This window comes from Lissotriton helveticus, chromosome 7 (assembly GCF_964261635.1).
Source record: "Lissotriton helveticus chromosome 7, aLisHel1.1, whole genome shotgun sequence".
Classification (NCBI taxonomy): Eukaryota; Metazoa; Chordata; class Amphibia; order Caudata; family Salamandridae; genus Lissotriton; species Lissotriton helveticus.
Window position 1 is genome coordinate 570556845 of NC_136068.1, and position 18684 is coordinate 570575528.

An 18684-nucleotide genomic window follows, 5' to 3' on the forward strand; every position below is an offset into this window, starting at 1 on the left:
GGTCACCTCAGTATTTACACAAATAACAATTTAGATACCACTATTTGTTTTATTACTTTTTTGCGCTTTAGTACTACAGTAGTGTTAATGTGCTATAAAAGAAATAAAACAAAATAGTGGTATTTAAATTGTTATTTGTCTACATGTGATGTAAAGCACTCTGACACCCTGCATTGGGATGAGTCTACTCATCCCAATGCAGGGTATCAGAGCGCTTTACCTCACACATACATACTTATACATGGACAATAAATCATGTGTGTACATCAGTATAAAGGACGTGTTAGATAATGCAGTGAGGGTTGCAATGTGTGGGAGCCACATTTCATCATGCCTCACTGTACTAAATTATAAGGATTACAAATGATGAACTGCAAGTAACAAAAGTATCTCTGTCTTAAAAGCAGCAACCCACTTACCTGTTTACATAAAATGAAAACATGTCATCTGCGTGTTCCATAATGTGCTTTGCAGGAGACATATTAACCCTCTATGCTACTTTGATTCAAAACTAGGACTAGGCAAAACACAGATCTCTCCAACGAATATGTTATGCTGCAGAGTTACCGTACCATTATTATTATTATTTCCTGAGATTAGCTGGCAAACAGAGCTCACTGTAGCAGGTGCCTTAACCCCATAAGATATTTTAAAATATAGACATTGCAAACAATTAAGCAGAACAGATGTACTGCCACATTTGTCCTTGTTGCCAATTTTTTTGTGGCAGGGATTAAAAAAATGAATGTATAAATTGAGGCCGTAGTAGATGAGCCTTGAAAATATATTGTGGTACACGTTGTGCCCAACCAGCCAAGGACAGCAGTAGTCCTTTAGAAGACCCCTCACTCACCAACCTGGTTGGTGACATGCTTCATCATCGGGGTCCCACCCCGCGGGCTGAATGCCAACGGGGTGTGCTACGACACCTGATTACAGTGGAGCGGGTATTTTTTCTTTTTATATGTGCAGTGAAATATAAAATAAAATATGTGTGTTAAAAAGTATCCAATGCTACTCGCTCCTAGATTTTTATTCCGGAGTGATTGGACACTCAATAAAAAGATATGTAACACCTTTGTCTAATTAGGTAGACTGTGGTGTTAGCGACGTGTTGTGTATTAAAAAAGGCGCATGTATTATGTGATTAGAATATAGGTCTACATGTTTCAACCATTTTATTACTATCGGTTTTCGTCAGGGCCAAAGTGAAGGATCTGGATGGTGCACACACGCTAAGGTGTGCCCTGCCCTAGATCGTTGTGTAAGCAAGAACAACAAAATTGTAGTTCATACAAAAAGTAAAGCGATCTTCTTCCTTATTCTGGAAAAAAACCTGAAATATAAAAGTCGAAGGAAAAGGGGTTGGGACCACAATAACACAGGACACACAGTTTGTCAAACAAACGACACAAATACATGTAAGTAGGTGACATCCAGCCTGCAGTGTCAAAGTTATGGTGGGCAGTGCGTGATCGTTTTACCCCCCCTGGTCGCATAATCTTCCGGACTGTGCATGTGTGTCTAAAAACATTAGAAACATTCAATACGTCCCATTCATGGACGTGATATGAACTATCGCAAGGTGATGAGGGACGTGAAAGGAGCTGTTGATCACGTGTCAGGACAGTGTAGTGACTGACATAATTAAAAATAAACACCTTCAAACCACCTTAATCCATTTAGCGAAAACAATACATATATGTGTGTAAATCGGGTCCTCTCACAGTGTGATCAATGGACTGTATACACTCATGTGCATATTACGTCTCCTTAGAGATTGGCTTACTCAGATTAGAGAAACTATTAGCTTCATGGGCGTCCCGGTTCCAATCGCGGACCGCTTACGTGATCTAATTGGTAAGGAGACAGGGAATACAATCAGACCGGGGAGCTGGAATCGTTCGTGGTTGATTGTCAATCCCAGACAGGGCAAGAGATGGGAAACTTACTTGTGGCTGTGTCCTCGAGGTATATTAACCTACTTGGTAACCTGTATGGAGCAGTTACCAACAAGGAGCTTAGAGGGAAAAATGGTCATAGGTCGCACTCCACTCAAATATATATTCACAACACAAGACCTAGACCAGGTAGGCATAAAACATTCAATCAATTACTGGTGTACCATCAAGTGCAAACCTTTTTGTCCAATAGTCCTCTCTTTTAATAGCTGAGGTAGGAGGTACATCCAAATTATGCCATAGTAAAAAAACATATGCCCAAACCCTTGAAAAACATAAACCAGTTGTGGGACAACAAATAACACACACCTATGTGCCTAGATAGGTAAATGGAGAAAGTATAGAAAAAAGTGTGTGTGGGCGAGATGGCACCTCACGGGCGGATCACCAACGGGAACCTGGCAGGTACTCACCAGGATTGCCCTGATCTCATCCTTGGCGCCATCAGGCTCAAAAGAAAAGAAGGGTGTCCACAAAACAAAAAAAAACAGTGTTTGTGAAGGAATGCAGTGTGTGGGAGTAACAGACAACACGATACGTGTCACACAACAAATACGTAAAAGACCACAAGCAACACGGAACTTAGCTTTATTCTGTCACTTTCGTGTTGGTCGCGGGGTGTTAAAAAAGTGCGAGTGGCTAATACCTATCTACCCATACTCCACTTGCCGACATGTTTCATTGCCACTTCCACTTTGGGCAATATTTTCAGGGCGTTACAGATTTTTAAGCCACTGCATGAGGACAATCGTTGTCTTCACAACCTCAATCGACCACGATGGCGCATACCAGTCGAGAGGTCCAAACCAGAAATAGGTTTCAGGGTGACTCCTAGTGTGAGTCACTTTCCTTTCCGCAATTTTGCGTTCGGTGTGCTGAGTGAAAACCGGCTTCTTCTCCTTTACGGCAAAATTGCGGAAAAGAAAGTGACTCACACTAGGAGTCACCCTGAAACCTATTTCTGGTTTGGACCTCTCGACTGGTATGCGCCATCGTGGTCGATTGAGGTTGTGAAGACAACGATTGTCCTCATGCAGTGGCTTAAAAATCTGTAACGCCCTGAAGAAATTGCCCAAATTGGAAGTGGCAATGAAACATGTCGGCAAGTGGAGTATGGCTAGATAGGTATTAGCCACTCGCACTTTTTTAACACCCCGCGACCAACACGAAAGTGACAGAATAAAGCTAAGTTCCGTGTTGCTCGTGGTCTTTTACGTATTTGTTGTGTGACACGTATCGTGTTGTCTGTTACTCCCACACAACTGCATTCCTTCACAAACACTGTTTGTGTTTGTTTTGTGGACACCCTTCTTTTCTTTTGAGCCTGATGGCGCCAATGATGAGATCAGGGCAATCCTGGTGCGTACCTGCCAGGTTCCCGTTGGTGGTTCGCCCGTGAGGTGCCATCTCGCCCACACACACTTTTTTCTATACTTTCTCCATTTACCTATCCAGGCACATAGGTGTGTGTTATTTGTTGTCTCACAACTGGTTTATGTTTTTCAAGGGTTTGGGCATATGTTTTTTTACTATGGCATAATTTGGATGTACCTCCTACCTCAGCTATTAAAAGAGAGGAGTATTGGGCAAAAAGGTTTGCACTTGATGGTACACCAGTAATTGATTGTATGTTTTATGCCTACCTGGTCTAGGTCTTGTGTTGTGAATATAACCTGTATGGAGCCCCGTGGGTGGTGACCCGCGAAAGGCGAGTACCCCGTTATTAATGCGGAAGTTCGGCTTTCGGCGCCCAGCCACGTGGGACTGGGCAGCTAATAGCTATGGTACAAAATACCTGACTGAGTCTAATTCTCGTTACTGGCAGCACGAAGCACTGAAGCTGCCAATGGTACCTTTGGCCGATTGTTATGATCATTTTTTGAATTCTGTTCAAGACACTCCGTTTTTGCTCCCCCTTATTGTTGAACTGATCCCAATCACTTTTGGGACCACTGACAATACACGGATCACACTAGTAATCCTAATCTCAAAACCCACAACTCGCCGCAAAAACTTTATTATAACACCGACAACGAGTCCAAGTAGCGTTACCATGACTACGGACGCCTGCAATGCCGAGTCATCTGTAAGTAACCGCTATTGGCTGTCTGCTCCCAGCGTGTCCCAATCCTATTGGTTGCCCAGTCCCACGTGGCCGGGCGCCGAAAGCCGAACTTCCGCATTAATAACGGAGCACTCGCCTTTCACGGGTCACCACCCACGGGGCTCCATACAGGTTACCAAGTAGGTTAATATACCTCGAGGACACAGCCACAAGTAAGTTTCCCATCTCTTGCCCTGTCTGGGATTGGCGATCAACCACGAACGATTCCAGCTCCCCGGTCTGATTGTATTCCCTGTCTCCTTACCAATTAGATCACGTGAGCGGTCCGCGATTGGAACCGGGACGCCCATGAAGCTAATAGTTTCTCTAATCTGAGTAAGCCGATCTCTAAGGAGACGTAATATGCACATGAGTGTATACAGTCCATTGATCACACTGTGAGAGGACTCGATTTACACACATATATGTATTGTTTTCGCTAAATGGATTAAGGTGGTTTGAAGGTGTTTATTTTTAATTCTGTCAGTCACTACACTGTCCTGACACGTGATCAACAGCTCCTTTCACGTCCCTCATCACCTTGCGATAGTTCATATCACGTCCATGAATGGGACGTATTGAATGTTTCTAATGTTTCTAATGTTTTTAGACACACATGCACAGTCTGGAAGATTATGCGACCAGTGGGGGTAAAACGATCACGCACTGCCCACCATGACTTTGACACTCCAGGCTGGATGTCACCTACTTACATGTATTTGTGTCGTTTGTTTGACAAACTGTGTGTCCTGTGTTATTGTGGTCCCAACCCCTTTTCCTTCGACTTTTATAATTCAGTTTTTTTTCCAGAATCAGGAAGAAGATTGCTTTACTTTTTGTATGAACTACAATTTTGTGGTTCTTGCTTACATACCGATCTAGGGCAGGGCACACCTTAGCGTGTGTGCACCACCCAGATCCTTCACTTTGGCCCTGACGAAAACCGATAGTAATAAAATGGTTGAAACATGTAGACCTATATTCTAATCACATAATACATGCGCCTTTTTTAATACACAGCACGTCGCTAACACCACAGTCTACCTAATTAGACAAAGGTGTTACATATCTTTTTATTGAGTGTCCAATCACTCCGGAATAAAAATCTAGGAGCGAGTAGCATTGGATACTTTTTGACACACATATTTTATTTTATATTTCACTGCACATATAAAAAGAAAAAATACCCGCTCCACTGTAATCAGGTGTCGTAGCACACCCCGTTGGAATTCGGCCCGCGGGGTGGGACCCCGATGATGAAGCATGTCACCAACCAGGTTGGTGAGTGAGGGGTCTTCTTAAGGACTACTGCTGTCCTTGGCTGGTTGGGCACAACGTGTACCACAAAATATTTTCAAGGCTCTTCTACTACGGCCTCACGGGGGTACTCCTTCATTTGTTTGTATACATATGTAATAGGGGATCAGGAGTTCCCTCTACACATACTCTAATACCCTCTCTCTCTTTTTGTTTATAATTAAATTGTATAAATTGAGGCCCAGATTTTGCGCCTGGGTTCTGTCAATATTTTGGCACAACCCCAGTACAAAATCTAATTTGTTAAATATTGTAACATGCTCAAATGTACTCATGATAGACCTGCTAAACATATGTGAGGTCTTAAGATCCAATGTCACTTCCTGTGAGGTCATGGGTTGTGATGCTACATGCAATGTCACGTGCCGTGATGTCACACCCATTCTGCCTAACTTGGCGAGTCCCCCCGCCCACTTTTTTTTTAGGACTTGAGCCCTGGGGAACTGCATATAATGTTGGGGATAGACAGCATAGAAGCAAAACCTGAAGAACTACGGGCAGTCTCAGGACTAAAACTTTTAAAGAACAAACAAGTCACTTGTAGCTTTTGGAAGCTGTAATGACTTTAGACAACTTGGAAGAACAGTGGAAGATCATTCCTCAATGAGGGGTGTAAAAATGTAAGGAATAAGATTCATAACTGAGATGATTTCAAACAGGGAATCGGCTGAGGACAATTCAAGATTTCCAGTCATGAATTTTTTTTTCAGGGGGAAACTGCAGAATACATTAAATGATAATGCGCTTTACTGCATTCATCAAAGAAATAAGTCAAGCTGTCATGCTTCGAATTCCGTGCTCGTTAATCACATCTGTATTTTTTAGGTCTCGCTGAACCAACAACGCGCATGTGTTTTTCTGCGAGAGTATAGTAAGGGGGCTTTCAAAAATGCTCCCAAAGTCTGCAGGCGGATCGGGCACAGTGCATATGCGCAGGGCGCACGCACCATTTGTCCGCCTACAGCCTTTGGGAGCATTTTCAGGTCCGCTTTGATGTTTTCAGTGAGTCACGTGGCCACTGAGAACATTAAGCGGCCGCGAAATGCTCACCATTTCCCACCCCCTCCCTTCCTGCTGGCATTCCCCCCTCCCTTCTCGCCCAGTCCTTGTTTTCTGTCCTCTTTTCCACTCAATTTCTTTTTCCTCCCACTCCATTCACGCTTGGGTTCCCCTCCCCCTTCAGCCTTTCTTGGACACTCTCCTTCACCAGCCACCGTTGACTGATCTGTGTCCTTCATATCCCCTCTCCGTGTTTATCTTTAATATCTACTCACTCCGTTTTACTCTTCCCTTTTACCCTTCTCCGATTCCCCACCCACTCCATTCGCGTGCAAACCCTTTCCTCCCTCTTTTACTTTTGTCTCCTCTTGTTCTGGTCGTTTCTATCTCCCTGTCTCGTCTTTGCAGTTTTTCACATCACTCTCACTCCTCCTCCCCGTCTCGCTATTATCCCTCCAGCCCACACCAGTTTCTGGTTATCTGCGCGCATCATCACCCTCTTCCTCTCTCACACTAGACTGGTTTGACTGGAGTTAGGCCAGTTCACTGCCCTCGTGACCTTTCTCCTGTTCTGCGGGTTATTCCCCCCCTCCTCATGAGAAAGTGGTGGGGGCTTGGGGGGCTGGGGGTGTTGACGGCTTGTTCAAGCTGGCACAGACATCCAGGGTGTCCAAATTTGATCTAGCAAAATTTATCATCTTTGTAATGTTTTCCCTAATGCTGTTTTCTCTTTTTGTGAGTTATTCCTGCTTATATTTCATATTGTATCCTTGGTATTTTATATTTTTGTGCAGATAATTGATTATCGATCATAGTTTGCTTATTATTGTTAAAAACGCAATACGAATTGAAATACAGACTATCCCTTGTGAGTTGTGAGTATCTCAGACGCGCCCCACCTTCGGTATGAGTAGCGCACCCAGTCATGAGATCTCAACATGAGCCATACCAGCAGTTTTTCACCCATTCCGAAAATCTCACTATCCCGTGCCAAGAGTGCGCCGACTGCCGAACCACGAAAAGACCCGTCCCCTATACTGACCCATAATAAGACACCCTTTGTCCTCAGCAGTCCCCTCCTGACAGCCTGATGGAATAACTAGGGGAGCATGAGCCTGCCCACCAACCATGGTGGCCCTTTAGGAACAAAACTTCAATTCTATCTAGCAAGGGAGCAACGCCAGGATGCTGCTCCTTATATGTCCCCCTGTTGGTGAGGAGGCCAGCTGCATCTTTCTCAGTGCACAGATTTTAAAATGGCACCTCTTGTGTGAGCAGGTCACCCAGTCGAGTGATATCATGTTGACCCATCTTAGTTGTAAGTAGCTCTCCTAGGCCACATACCTAGTTATGTCCTTTCAACGCTTTGAGTAGCACACTCAGGCAGGTTCATTTAGGTGGGCTTAGTAACAGATATTACGAAGTCTTGGAAACAACAGAATTATTCCGGGCCACACGAAATGGGGGCATCAGTGTTGAGATTCTAAAGTGTTCAATGTCAGGTGTGAGTAGCTCACCCAACTAAAAAATGTCAAGCTCTTTCGTATCAGTAGCTACTCAGTTCAGAGATTTCAGGCTCTCCCTCGGCAAGTTGGAGTAGCTCGCCCAGTCCACATATGTGTCTAGTTTTACTTATAGCTGACAACCCAGCGCTGCGCTGTACTATCTGGAGCAGCGGCTTTAAAATAGGATTTTCTGATCTGCCCCCACCCCCAAGGAGTGCCCACGCAGCGCGTGCCACTTTCCTGCCTTCCCCACCATAAGCCAGGCCAGAGTTTTAGCACTGATGCGGAACCCGAGCATTCATTGCCTCCTACCATCATACCAAGTCGCAGTCAAACTGAAAGCAAATTATTCCTGTCACCATTTCTGTTCCTCTGCGTTTTTACTGTTTTTAAAGGAAATGTGTGAAACGCATCTCTCAGCGAGTTGTCATAGGAGAGTCGGGCTTCCTTATAGCTGGAATGTCTGATTACAGAATACCACTTTCCTGTGACGAGCCAACAGCGCGCTCAGGCCATCCAGGGCAAAGCATCTCTCACCCACACATCTACCCATCCTCTTACCCACTCATCTAACCACCATCTTACCCACTCACATCACCATCCTCTCATCCATGCATCCATCCTTTCACCCACTTATTCAACCATTCTCTCACTCATTCATTATTCTATCCACCCAACCATCCATCTTTCACCCACTCACACATGCATCCTTCTAGCCACCCATTCATCTTTCACCCACTCAGTGTTCATCCTTTCACCCATTCACCCATCCATCCATCTTTTCACCCACTCATACACCCATCCTCTCACATATGTATCAATGATTTTATGCACCCACTCATCCATATAACCTTTTATCAACCCATTCTTTCACCAGCTCATCCATCCATCCTTTTTCCCCTTTTCTACTACTAGCCCATCTTTTTTCTTCTTTATTGCGTTAAAATTGCCCGTTTATCTGCCAAGTTGCAGACAAAAAAGGAACATATAGAGCCCCATCCCGCTCTAGCTGCTAAAGTGGGGGGTTCACAATGTTAATGCAATAGATCTATGATCTGTGGCTCGGAAGCTGGGGCATGGCATTTGGGGATGCTGCCCACCGGTTATTCGTAGCTGTCTCTCCCGTCTCCTTGTAACCCTGCCCCTCTTTTCACCAGAGGCTCTCTGTTTCTAACCCGGTCACTTATTTCATCTCAGCCTTTCAGTCTATCCTTGTGGCACTCCCCACCACCACTCTAGGCTGTCTCTGCGCTTTGCTAGTCACCCTGCCCCTTACTTCACTAGAGTCTCTGCTTCTTACCGGTCTCCTCCATTCACTTCACCCCTTCAGTCTCTCCTAGTTGCCCTCCCCATGGGCTGTCTCTCCCTCTCAGAGTCACTTCGTTCCTCCTTTCACCAGAAGCGCTCGACTTCTTAGTGGACTCCTCCTGCCACTGCCATCCTGTACCACACGGGCTATCTCTCCCCTCGTCATTCTGTCCCTCCTTTCAGCAGAGGCTTTCCTTTTCTCAACCAGTCGCTCATTTCATCTCAGTATTTCAGTCTCTCATGGTGAGGATGGGGATGCAAGAAAGACTTGAGGGGACACCTGGGAGGAATAAAGTGATAACATTTGTGAACCTACATCATTCCAGTGCAGAGAAGCAAGGTGACTGGCCGCCTTCACCAGCTGGCATCTCATCATGCCAGTGCCACGAGGCAGGGTGGCTGGCTGCCTTCAGCAAATGGCATCTCATTGTGCCAGTGCAGTGAAGCAGAGTGGCTAGCTGCCTTCAGCAGCTGGTGCAGGGTGGCTGGCTGCCTCACACAACCACAACCACACACACACACAACAACACACACACACACAACCACACACACAACCACACACGCAACCACAACCACACACACAACCACACCGTCAGTGCACACTTTCATCAGGCACAGACACCATCAGTCGTCAGTGCACGCTTTCAATGGGCACAAACACCACCAGCCGTCAGTGCACGCTTTCACCGGGCACAAACACCACCAGCCGTCAGTGCCCTCTCCCACCAGGCACACACCACCAGACGTCAGTGCACGTTTTCACCAGGCACACACACACACACACACCACCAGCCGTCCGTGCACGCTTTCACCAGGCACACACACACAACCAGCCGTCAGTGCATGCTTTCACCAGGCACACACACACCACCAGCCGTCAGTGCACGCTTTCACCAGGCACACACACACCACCAGCCGTCAGTGCACGCTTTCACCAGGCACACACACCACCAGCCGTCAGTGCACGCTTCCACCAGGCACACACACCACCAGATGGCAGTGCACACTTCCACCAGCCATCAGTGCATGATTTCTACAGGCACACACACCACCAGACATCAGTGCACACATCAATTGTTAACGCATCCACAATTAACTATTGTAGCAATCGCAGTATGGCGCACTTTACTTTTAAACATATTCATCTAAAGCGCACCATGCCACCATTGCAAAAAAATAAAAATAAAAATTTGGGCCTACAATTTATAGACTTTTGTTGCAATTGGTGTTGCAATATTTAGCAATGCCAATAGCTCAAACTTAATTAATGCGAGACCTATTGCATTGCAAATGCTTGTTCTCCTTTCGGTCCCCTCACCTGCCCACTCTGCTTCCTTCGACCTTTGTAGACTCTACCAAAGGATCCTTCACCCACCATCTCCAGCACCTGGTACCGTTCCATGTCTGGGAAAAAGGAGGTATGAGGACACAGCCTGAGAGAAGTCCAGACTGGAAGAGAGGGTGATCACAGTCTAACATGAAAAAAAGGCAGTTGGAGCGGAGTTCGGGGTTGGCACTGCAGTAAAGATCCGAAACTTCGGGACCCAACAAGAAACTGTAGTTTTAAAAAACATGGGAACTTTACAGTAGAAACAGCTCCTCCCCTTCTAACTATTATTTTCTTTTCTTCCTGGATCTCAGGACCCTACGGCCTGCCCACAATTCTGCCTGTTTCTTTAGCGACAATGGAAACAAAGGAAACATCTATTAGACCTAGCCTGAGCGGTTACTGAGGCACCGCCACCTTGGGAAGAGGAAGCAAAGCATGAAAACAACTGTGTAACTAGCGCAATGAGTAGCTTGAACTTTCAGACAGTACAACATGAACAATAGGGACATGCACTACCTCGTCTTAACACAGTTTATTTGTGTCCAGACCCGGTATTTCTCTTCTTTGTTACCACCCAAGGTGTCTATCGTTTTTTATGTACTTTGACATGGCTATAATTCCTTATTAATTTTTCTTAGCAAGGCCTCTTGCTTATATTTGTTATTTGAAGCTACCACCAATTTCATGCCTCACTCTACTTCCAAAGAGCTGGTGACAATCGTGGTTAATGTCTGCTGTTGTCATTGTCCCTTTTCTATGTCCATGCCGCGCAGGCAATTTACTGGTCAACGTCTTCATCGAGGACCCGCTCTGATTACCGCGTCCCGGCGTCTCCACAGCAACCGCTAGTTCCGTACGGGTCGGAGCGTTTCCGGGGCATTACTCTCTCAGGAAGATGGCGGAGGAGGAGGATGGAGAAGATACTTGGTGAGGGTGAGGAGGGTTTGCATGGCTTACTGGAAGATACTAGGTCTCGATTTTTTACAGCAAGGCCTCACCGTTGATATTGTCAGTGCCTCCATTGACGCAAGTAGGGTTGTTCTTTCGGGCGTTATCATTATTTCTGTTAAAACAGAGCCTCTGCACGTCATTTTACTGTGCGTTTAGAGCTGGTTATCGCTGTGACATTGAGTCAGGATCTATAGCAAAGAAACTAAGAAAATCTTTGGGGGGGATACAAATTGACAGTCGTCAGTTCCAGGAGGCACCCCTGATGGGAAACAAGAGACATAACCCTGTTTAGTGACTCAGGTGAGATCACTCCTCTACTCAATCAGTACCACGGACCAATTAAGCGAGCTGCTCTAACTTTAGAGACCGCTCACTTATGACAATTTGCCATATATATTAATTTTCTGAATCACTCCGAGTCTGCCAGACATTGTGTGGCATCCTAGTTCCTTCTGATGGCATGGTGTTTTGCTCCTAGGGATTCCATGACAAGTCCTGGTTTCCCAGGTGATAGAATTGTATTGGTTCAAAGGACTGGTGGTTGTTACCTGTACTGGCTGGGATCTGGATGAGTTTCTTACAAAGAATAAAACCTGAATTTCTACACTTCTACCTGCCTCCTGCGTGATCCTTTCAGGTGTTACATGATCTTACACTGGCATAGTCAGCAGCTGAACGGAAAGAAGAACTCAACAGCCCCAACTTCTTATTTTTACAAGGTACTGTGACATTTACACACACTAAGACTGGGAGCTATCGCCGCGCTTTCCTTGTTACTTTTGAGAATATCTGACGTGGGCTCGTCTTTTGTGTTGTGTTTATTGTCTGGAGTGTACCCAGTACTTTGGCTTTATGTGACATTGCTTTTGAATCCTTGGAATTTTTGTGGCTCTGGAACCAGCTTCTCTGTCTGCGGCATATTTTCTCCTTGGATTATGTACTTTGACAGCAATACATTTTAAAACTATGACATTTTCTGGGAGCGTAATCTTTCAAACTTTGAAGTTTTAATGCTTTGCGGAGCGCTTCGTTTTAGTTGTGGAGCGTGTGTGTCATTATTTATCGGTGGAATTGGAATATCGAATATACAACGTTTTAAAGATTAAAAAATCAGCAGCGTCCTTAAGCCCAGCGTGCGATTTGTTTGAACTTTTAGCATGAGCCTTTGTCGTACTGAGAGTATCTCTTCTTGCTGACGGAAAATTTAAAGGTCAAAATAAAGCTATAACTGCTGTGTTTCTAACCCTGGCATGCGCAAAGAAATCAAGGCTAGAAATCTGCTGTATTTCTATCTTTGGTGCCAGCATTATTCGAACTTTCAGCTCAAGCCTTTGTTTTCCTGGAAGTCTCCCTGCTCGCTGTTACTTTGAAGTTTGCGTGTGCATCTCTTGAAACTCCAGCTCGAGCCTTGATTGTTGAGTGCGCATGAAACTTACCTCACAGTGGTGCCTCCATCGATTCTTTTCAGTCTTCGGACACGCCATTCTTTGACGCGTCTTCGGGGACAAGGTCTTCTCCTGCTGTTCCTTACACGTGTCATACCTGCACACTAGAACACCTATTGTTTTTCTACTGCGACGTTCTTTACGTAGCATTGTGCATTATGGCAGCATCTTAGGTGTATTTTTTAGGTGCTCTGGTTCCCTATGCACATTTTGATACAATTGTACAAGCTTCTTTTCCTTTTTGCTGTTGAGAGTTTGTACACTGTACTTTCTCAATTTTGACAGGTAAATTTCTTCAGAAGCAAAATGCATGCTTTATGATCGATAATCTCTACTGCTATGACACGCACACATTTCTTTCTGCGTGCCGTTGTTTGCTATTACCTCTGTGACACGCATACATCACTTTGATTGACTCGCAATAATCACTTGGTTGGGATTATTGGTATTTTGACTCATGATTTTCGTGTCATTGTAAAATGTTTTGGTCCTTCATTAATCTAGTTTCTTTTCTAGGTTATATTTAGGTTTTTCAAGTGTCTTACTCAAAACCGTTGTTGTTGTTCTACATTAGTACACATTTTTCAAGTTCGCTCCTCCAGTCATGCAAAACGTAACTGCCCCTCCCTTTCTCATGTCCCCTGGTGAACCTCCCATTAAGTGGCAAAAGTGGAAGAAGATTTTTGAGCGGTGTGCAAGAGTGTGTGGCGTAAGCTTGAGCGCTGAGCATAGGTCTTCTCTTCTGTGTCACTGTTTAGGGTCAGAAGGGCAAGATGTTTTTGATCATCTTCCGGATCTTACATACGCAGAATAACATGATTTAAACTAATTTGAAATCTTTTTGAAAAAACAAGATAAACACTATTTGCCTAAGGTGAGCACGATATTGCAAAGATATCCGTTTTCAAAAAGGTTACAAAATGAAGGTGAGATAGTTGAGGCTTACATCACTGAACTCAGAAAGCTTGCTTCATTATGTAAATTTGCTGCTTTGTTGGGTGAAAGAATCAGGGCCCAACTCATGCTAGGGTGTAACATTGAGAAGAGTTGTGGTTGAAGGATGAGCCATCCTTAGATGAGGTCATCCAAGTAGCTAAGAGGATCGAACATTCTCACAAGTATGTTGACAAAATTAAAAAAGATAAGCAAGCTACTGTTCAAGTTGTTAAGGAGGAAACCAAAACCACCATCAAATCTGAAGGAGTTGGTAAGAATAAATCAGTTTCATTTAAATGTTATAGGTGTGATAAAGTAGGCCACTTAGCCAAAGGCAAGAGATGCCCTGCCTTAAATGTCTGTTCAAAATGAAAGAAAAGGGGACATCTTTCGATTTTATGCAAAACTAATGGTCGCTCTGCCAATGTCAAATGGGTTGAAGCTGAAATTCCAGAGGAAGATTTTGTCTGTGGTCAAATAGTTGTCCAAGTTGATTCTGATACACAGTGTAAGTCATGTCCTTTTGATGACATTCAAGTAGAAGGTGAATCCACCAGGGTGTGGTTTGACTCTGGTGCTAAGATCCCCATAGTTTCAAAACTATTTTGTCAAAATAAGTTGGCTCTTAAGGTCTCACTGTTGAAACCTGATATATGTCCTTAGGCTTATGGTGGTGAACCCATTCCATTACGTGGTTACTTTGTAGGTCTCATTGAATACAAAAAACATTACTTTTCTGGCAAAATTTATGTTTCTGAGAAAAGTGATAGCATAATCTGCTTGTTTCACCAGGGGGATTTGGGGGTCATGCTTGATCCAGGTAGTGACTGCCCCATAAAACTAAAGGATGATGTAAACTTAATCCGTGTGGGTCCCCTTGATATTGAAGCTAAGGCCAAGCAGTCATTTCCCAATGTTTTTAGGGATGAACTGGGTTGTCTAAAAGGGTTCAAGCTGGATATATGTCTATGCCCTGACTCATCGTTTAGCTGTAAAGCAAGAAGTGTTCCCTTGTCTGTGAGTGATAAAATGAGAAGCGAGTTGGACAAACCCAAGAAAGGTAGAATTATTGAAGAAGTGGAAGGGACTGATTGGTTGGCCCCTGCGGTAGCAGCCCACAAGGCCAATGGTTCTCTTCGTCTATGCATAGACTTGAGACAGCTAAATAAATGTGTGTTTGTAGACCGCTATCCCCTTCCAAGCATCTCGGAACTCTTGGTCTTGCTTGGGGGTGCCAAGGTTTTTAGCACGATTGACTTACCTTCGGCCTACCATCAAATTGAACTTGCAGAGCCTTCAAGGAACTATACAGCCTTCGTGACACCATTTGGAACATTCAAATTTGTCAGGATGCTGTTTGGTCTTGTGTCTGCGGACTCCATATTACAGCGTGCAATGGAAAGACTTCTCAAAGACTGTAAAGGAGTTTGTGTGTATCAAGTTGATATTCTTGTGAACATGAGAACTGCCTTAATGATGTCTTAAGTAAGTTGTCTGAGGCCACTCTTACCATCAAAGCTGAAAAATCTTGATTTGGTACCTCTTCCATTCATTATCTAGGGCACACAGTTTCAGGTGAAGGGATTGCTCCTAAGGCTGACTTGGTTGACACCATTTCTCGTATTTCTGCTCCCTCTAATGGGGAAGAACTCATGAAGTTTCTTGGGATGATTGAATATTATAACAAGTTCATTGAAAATTTTGCAGAGAACAGTAATAGTATGAGAGCCCTCTCGAGGAAAGGGGTTGAATTCAAGTGGTGCAAGAAGTGTGATCTTGAATTTCTTTCTCTCAAGCAAAAGCTTGGTGATGGCCCTAAACTTAAAAGTTGTAATCCTTCAAAAACCTCCATAATAACAACGGATGCTAGCCTCAAAGGTTTGGGCGCTGTTCTGCAACAGGAGGGTGAATGAGAAATGAAGACCATTATGTTTCTTTCTTGTCTCAAAGATGCAGCGTCTCGTTACTCTGTTATTGAACGAGAAGCCTTAGCTGTGTTTTGGGCCATAAAAAAACGTCGTTTTTGTGGGAACTAAGTTTTTGGTAAAAACTGATCACAAGCATTTTTGTGAAACTTTTAAAAAGAAAGGGATTGATCTTGTTTCTAGTAGAATTACGAAATGGGTCATAGCTCTACAGGAGTATGATTTTGCTATTAGATATATTCCTGGAGTAGAGAAAGATGTTGCTGATATACCCTATCTAGGCTTGTGGGTAAAGTGGAAAGGGATGGTGTTGATGAAGATTGTGATGATAATGATGTTCATGTGTGTGAAGTTAGTGAAGGGAGTGTCGTTGAGCATCAGTGGCGACTTGAGCTGTCTTCTGATCCCGTCCTTTCAGAAGTATTACCGCTAATTCACAAAGGTTGGAAGTCAAAGAAACAAGCATCTGAAAAAGCTGCCAAGTTTTTGGGCCTTAAGGATGAGATGTCTGTTTGTGATGGTCTGCTGCTATGTGGAACAAAGCTGGTTCCACCAAGTAAACTTCGTCAAATCTTAATTGATCGAGCCCGTAGATCACGTCCTGGCATGTCAAAAACCAAAGAGAGACTTGGGTCATCTTATTGGTGGCCAGGTATGGTTCTTCATATGGAAAGAGTTGTGAGAGTTTTCATTGTGTGTTCCACAAGTGAGAAGTCCAAAACAACAAGGGCTCAGCCTATGGTCCTCAGATCTTCCCAGTGGGCCCTGGAAAGAGGTGGCACTAGACATACTAGGTCGAGTTCACTCAAATGGTCAACAGGTTTTCATCTTGGTGCTAATAGATCTTTCTCCAGGTGGCCTGAAGTGCAGTTTACCTCTAACATTGAGACTGTAAGTCTCCTAACATTTCTAGAATCCCTTATGGCCAAGGAAGGGTATCCAGAAACTATTCTCACAGATAACGGGGTGCAGTTAGTCTCGCGTGAGATGGAGACGGTTCTTAAAATCCGAGGTATCGGGCACAAGAAATGTTCTCTTTACCACCCAGAGACTAATGGAGTTGTTGAGAGTTTCAATAGAGTGTTGAAGGAAACTATCTCTTGGGCCAAGGCAGCTGGTTTCAATTGGAAAGAGGAAGTTCTAAAAAAAAGTGGAATGCTATAGGATGACTCCACATAGCATGACTGGTGAGTCTCCTTTTGTTCTGTTCAGAGGTAGATCGATATTCTTGTATGTTGGTTGAACCTGCTTGGGTGAGACATTTAGAAAGAAATTATCTCTTTATCTGGTTTGCAGAGCGTTTTTCCTGACTGGCGTAGGAGAAAAGAGGCCAAGTGTCTTCCCAGAAAATTCCATTTTGAATCCAGGAAGTCCACAAGAAAATACCATGGTCAAGGTTGGGGACAACCTGGGTCCAAAGTGAAGTTCTCTAATCCTATACGTGTCATAAAGTTGTTTGGAAATGCCATTAGAACTCAAGATCATAGAGTATGGAATTTGAATAGAATATCTATGTACAAGAGAACAGAGTTTTCTGGGCCATCAGGGTCTAGAAAGATTTTAAAAACGGACAATTTTGCTTCACCACGTGTGTCCTCTAGGGTTGTTAAGAGGCCAAGCTATTTGAGTGATTTTGTATCTTAGAACTATGTTCTTATATTCTCTTATGTTGATTTGTTCTGTTTTTTTTGTTTTTTCTTTCTCTCATTTTTTTTTTGTTAACGGGGGAAGGTGTGTGGTATCCTAGTTCCTTCAGATGTCATGGTGTTTTGCTCTTAGGGATTCCATGACCAGTCCTGGTCTCCCAGGTGATAGTTACCTGTACTGGTTGGAATCTGGATGGGTTTCTTCTTACTAAGAATAAAACCTGTATTTCTGCACTTCTACCTGCCTCCTGTGTGATTCTTTCAGCTGTTACAGGATCTTACACATTGTTAGCTCGTTTTCCAACCGTAATTTGCGCCGGCACTGCAAGCTCTTTATTTCCCACCATTTCGGTGCTTTTTGCGTAGAAGTAACCACGTATCTTGGTATCGAATTAACTATGGGCAAAGAATGCAAGATAAATTGTCAGACCATTGGATTTTTGTTAATACGGTTGTGGAATGCTGAATAAATGAACACAAGCCCAATGACTTAGAATGGCAATAAGTATTTATTTTGTCATTTTATTGTGGTGTATGTGATATTTTGGCTACTGAGAGCAGGGTATGGAAAGATCGAACATTGTAACTCGGTCGTTTAGTCTGAGGTGTATACAGGGCAGAAGTTGGGCCAGCTAGGAATTAAAAACAAACATTGAAAAAGTTCCTTATGGAACCCTGTTTGATGTCCTTAACTTTACTAGTAAAAACACTGATAGATTTCTTAACAATGAATATTTAATGTAATTAATGTCAGCGATTTAGTTCATGTTTATATTTTACATGTTCACTTAATCTTGTATTCCCGAATTGTGTTAGCTGTTTCTATGATGTTTTGTATTTTTTTTTCCATGCTGCATATTACGTTTGTGTAGAGCATACTTAATATATGGAAGGGAAGGAACCCTTTGTGGACTTCTGCGATACTTTGGAAAGATGCTAGAATGCTTCCAGAAGTTTTGTAGTGTTAGCATTTAACATGCTCTCCTTTGTCATTGATACGTGTTCAGTTGATTACTAGCTTTATTATGATGCACCTCTTTAATTTGTTTATATTCATATGTGTAATTGTTTGAGCTTCACTCATGCCCTGCATTCCTTCTCCGTGGTATCCACAACTGAGCTTTTCGATGCGGTTTGGATTCCCTGAAGATCCGACCTGCTTTCCTATGAATAAACATCTTATTGTCAACATACTTGGCAACGACCTGCAGGAGCTCACTGTCCACTTTTGTCATTTCTGTGGCTACTTAGCTTCCA

At 43.7% G+C, this 18684-nt stretch overlaps 2 protein-coding genes across 10 annotated transcripts in view; one reads left to right on the forward strand and one right to left on the reverse strand.

The window, feature by feature from the left end:
- The window catches only part of STK36 (serine/threonine kinase 36), a 272812-nt gene extending 261987 nt beyond the window's left edge, over positions 1-10825 (reverse strand). Inside the window, exon 1 of one of the 4 annotated variants that reach the window (XM_078652681.1) lies at positions 10513-10825. In XM_078652681.1, the coding sequence (XP_078508807.1) occupies positions 10513-10596 (84 nt within the window). In that variant the 5' untranslated portion in view covers positions 10597-10825. The remainder of the gene's footprint in view (positions 1-10512) is intronic. The other 3 variants (XM_078652680.1, XM_078652678.1, XM_078652679.1) reach the window with 3 other exon arrangements.
- A 490-nt stretch (positions 10826-11315) lies between these two features.
- Positions 11316-18684, forward strand: part of RNF25 (ring finger protein 25) — a 115221-nt gene continuing 107852 nt past the window's right edge. For 2 of the 6 annotated variants that reach the window (XM_078652685.1, XM_078652688.1), the window contains exon 1: positions 11409-11451. Coding sequence is in view for 1 of the 6 variants with exons in the window: in XM_078652682.1 (XP_078508808.1) it covers positions 11420-11451 (32 nt within the window). In the remaining 5 variants the exon portion in view is untranslated. Of the gene's footprint in view, positions 11458-18684 lie in introns of all 6 variants that reach the window. The other 4 variants (XM_078652682.1, XM_078652687.1, XM_078652686.1 and 1 more) reach the window with 4 other exon arrangements.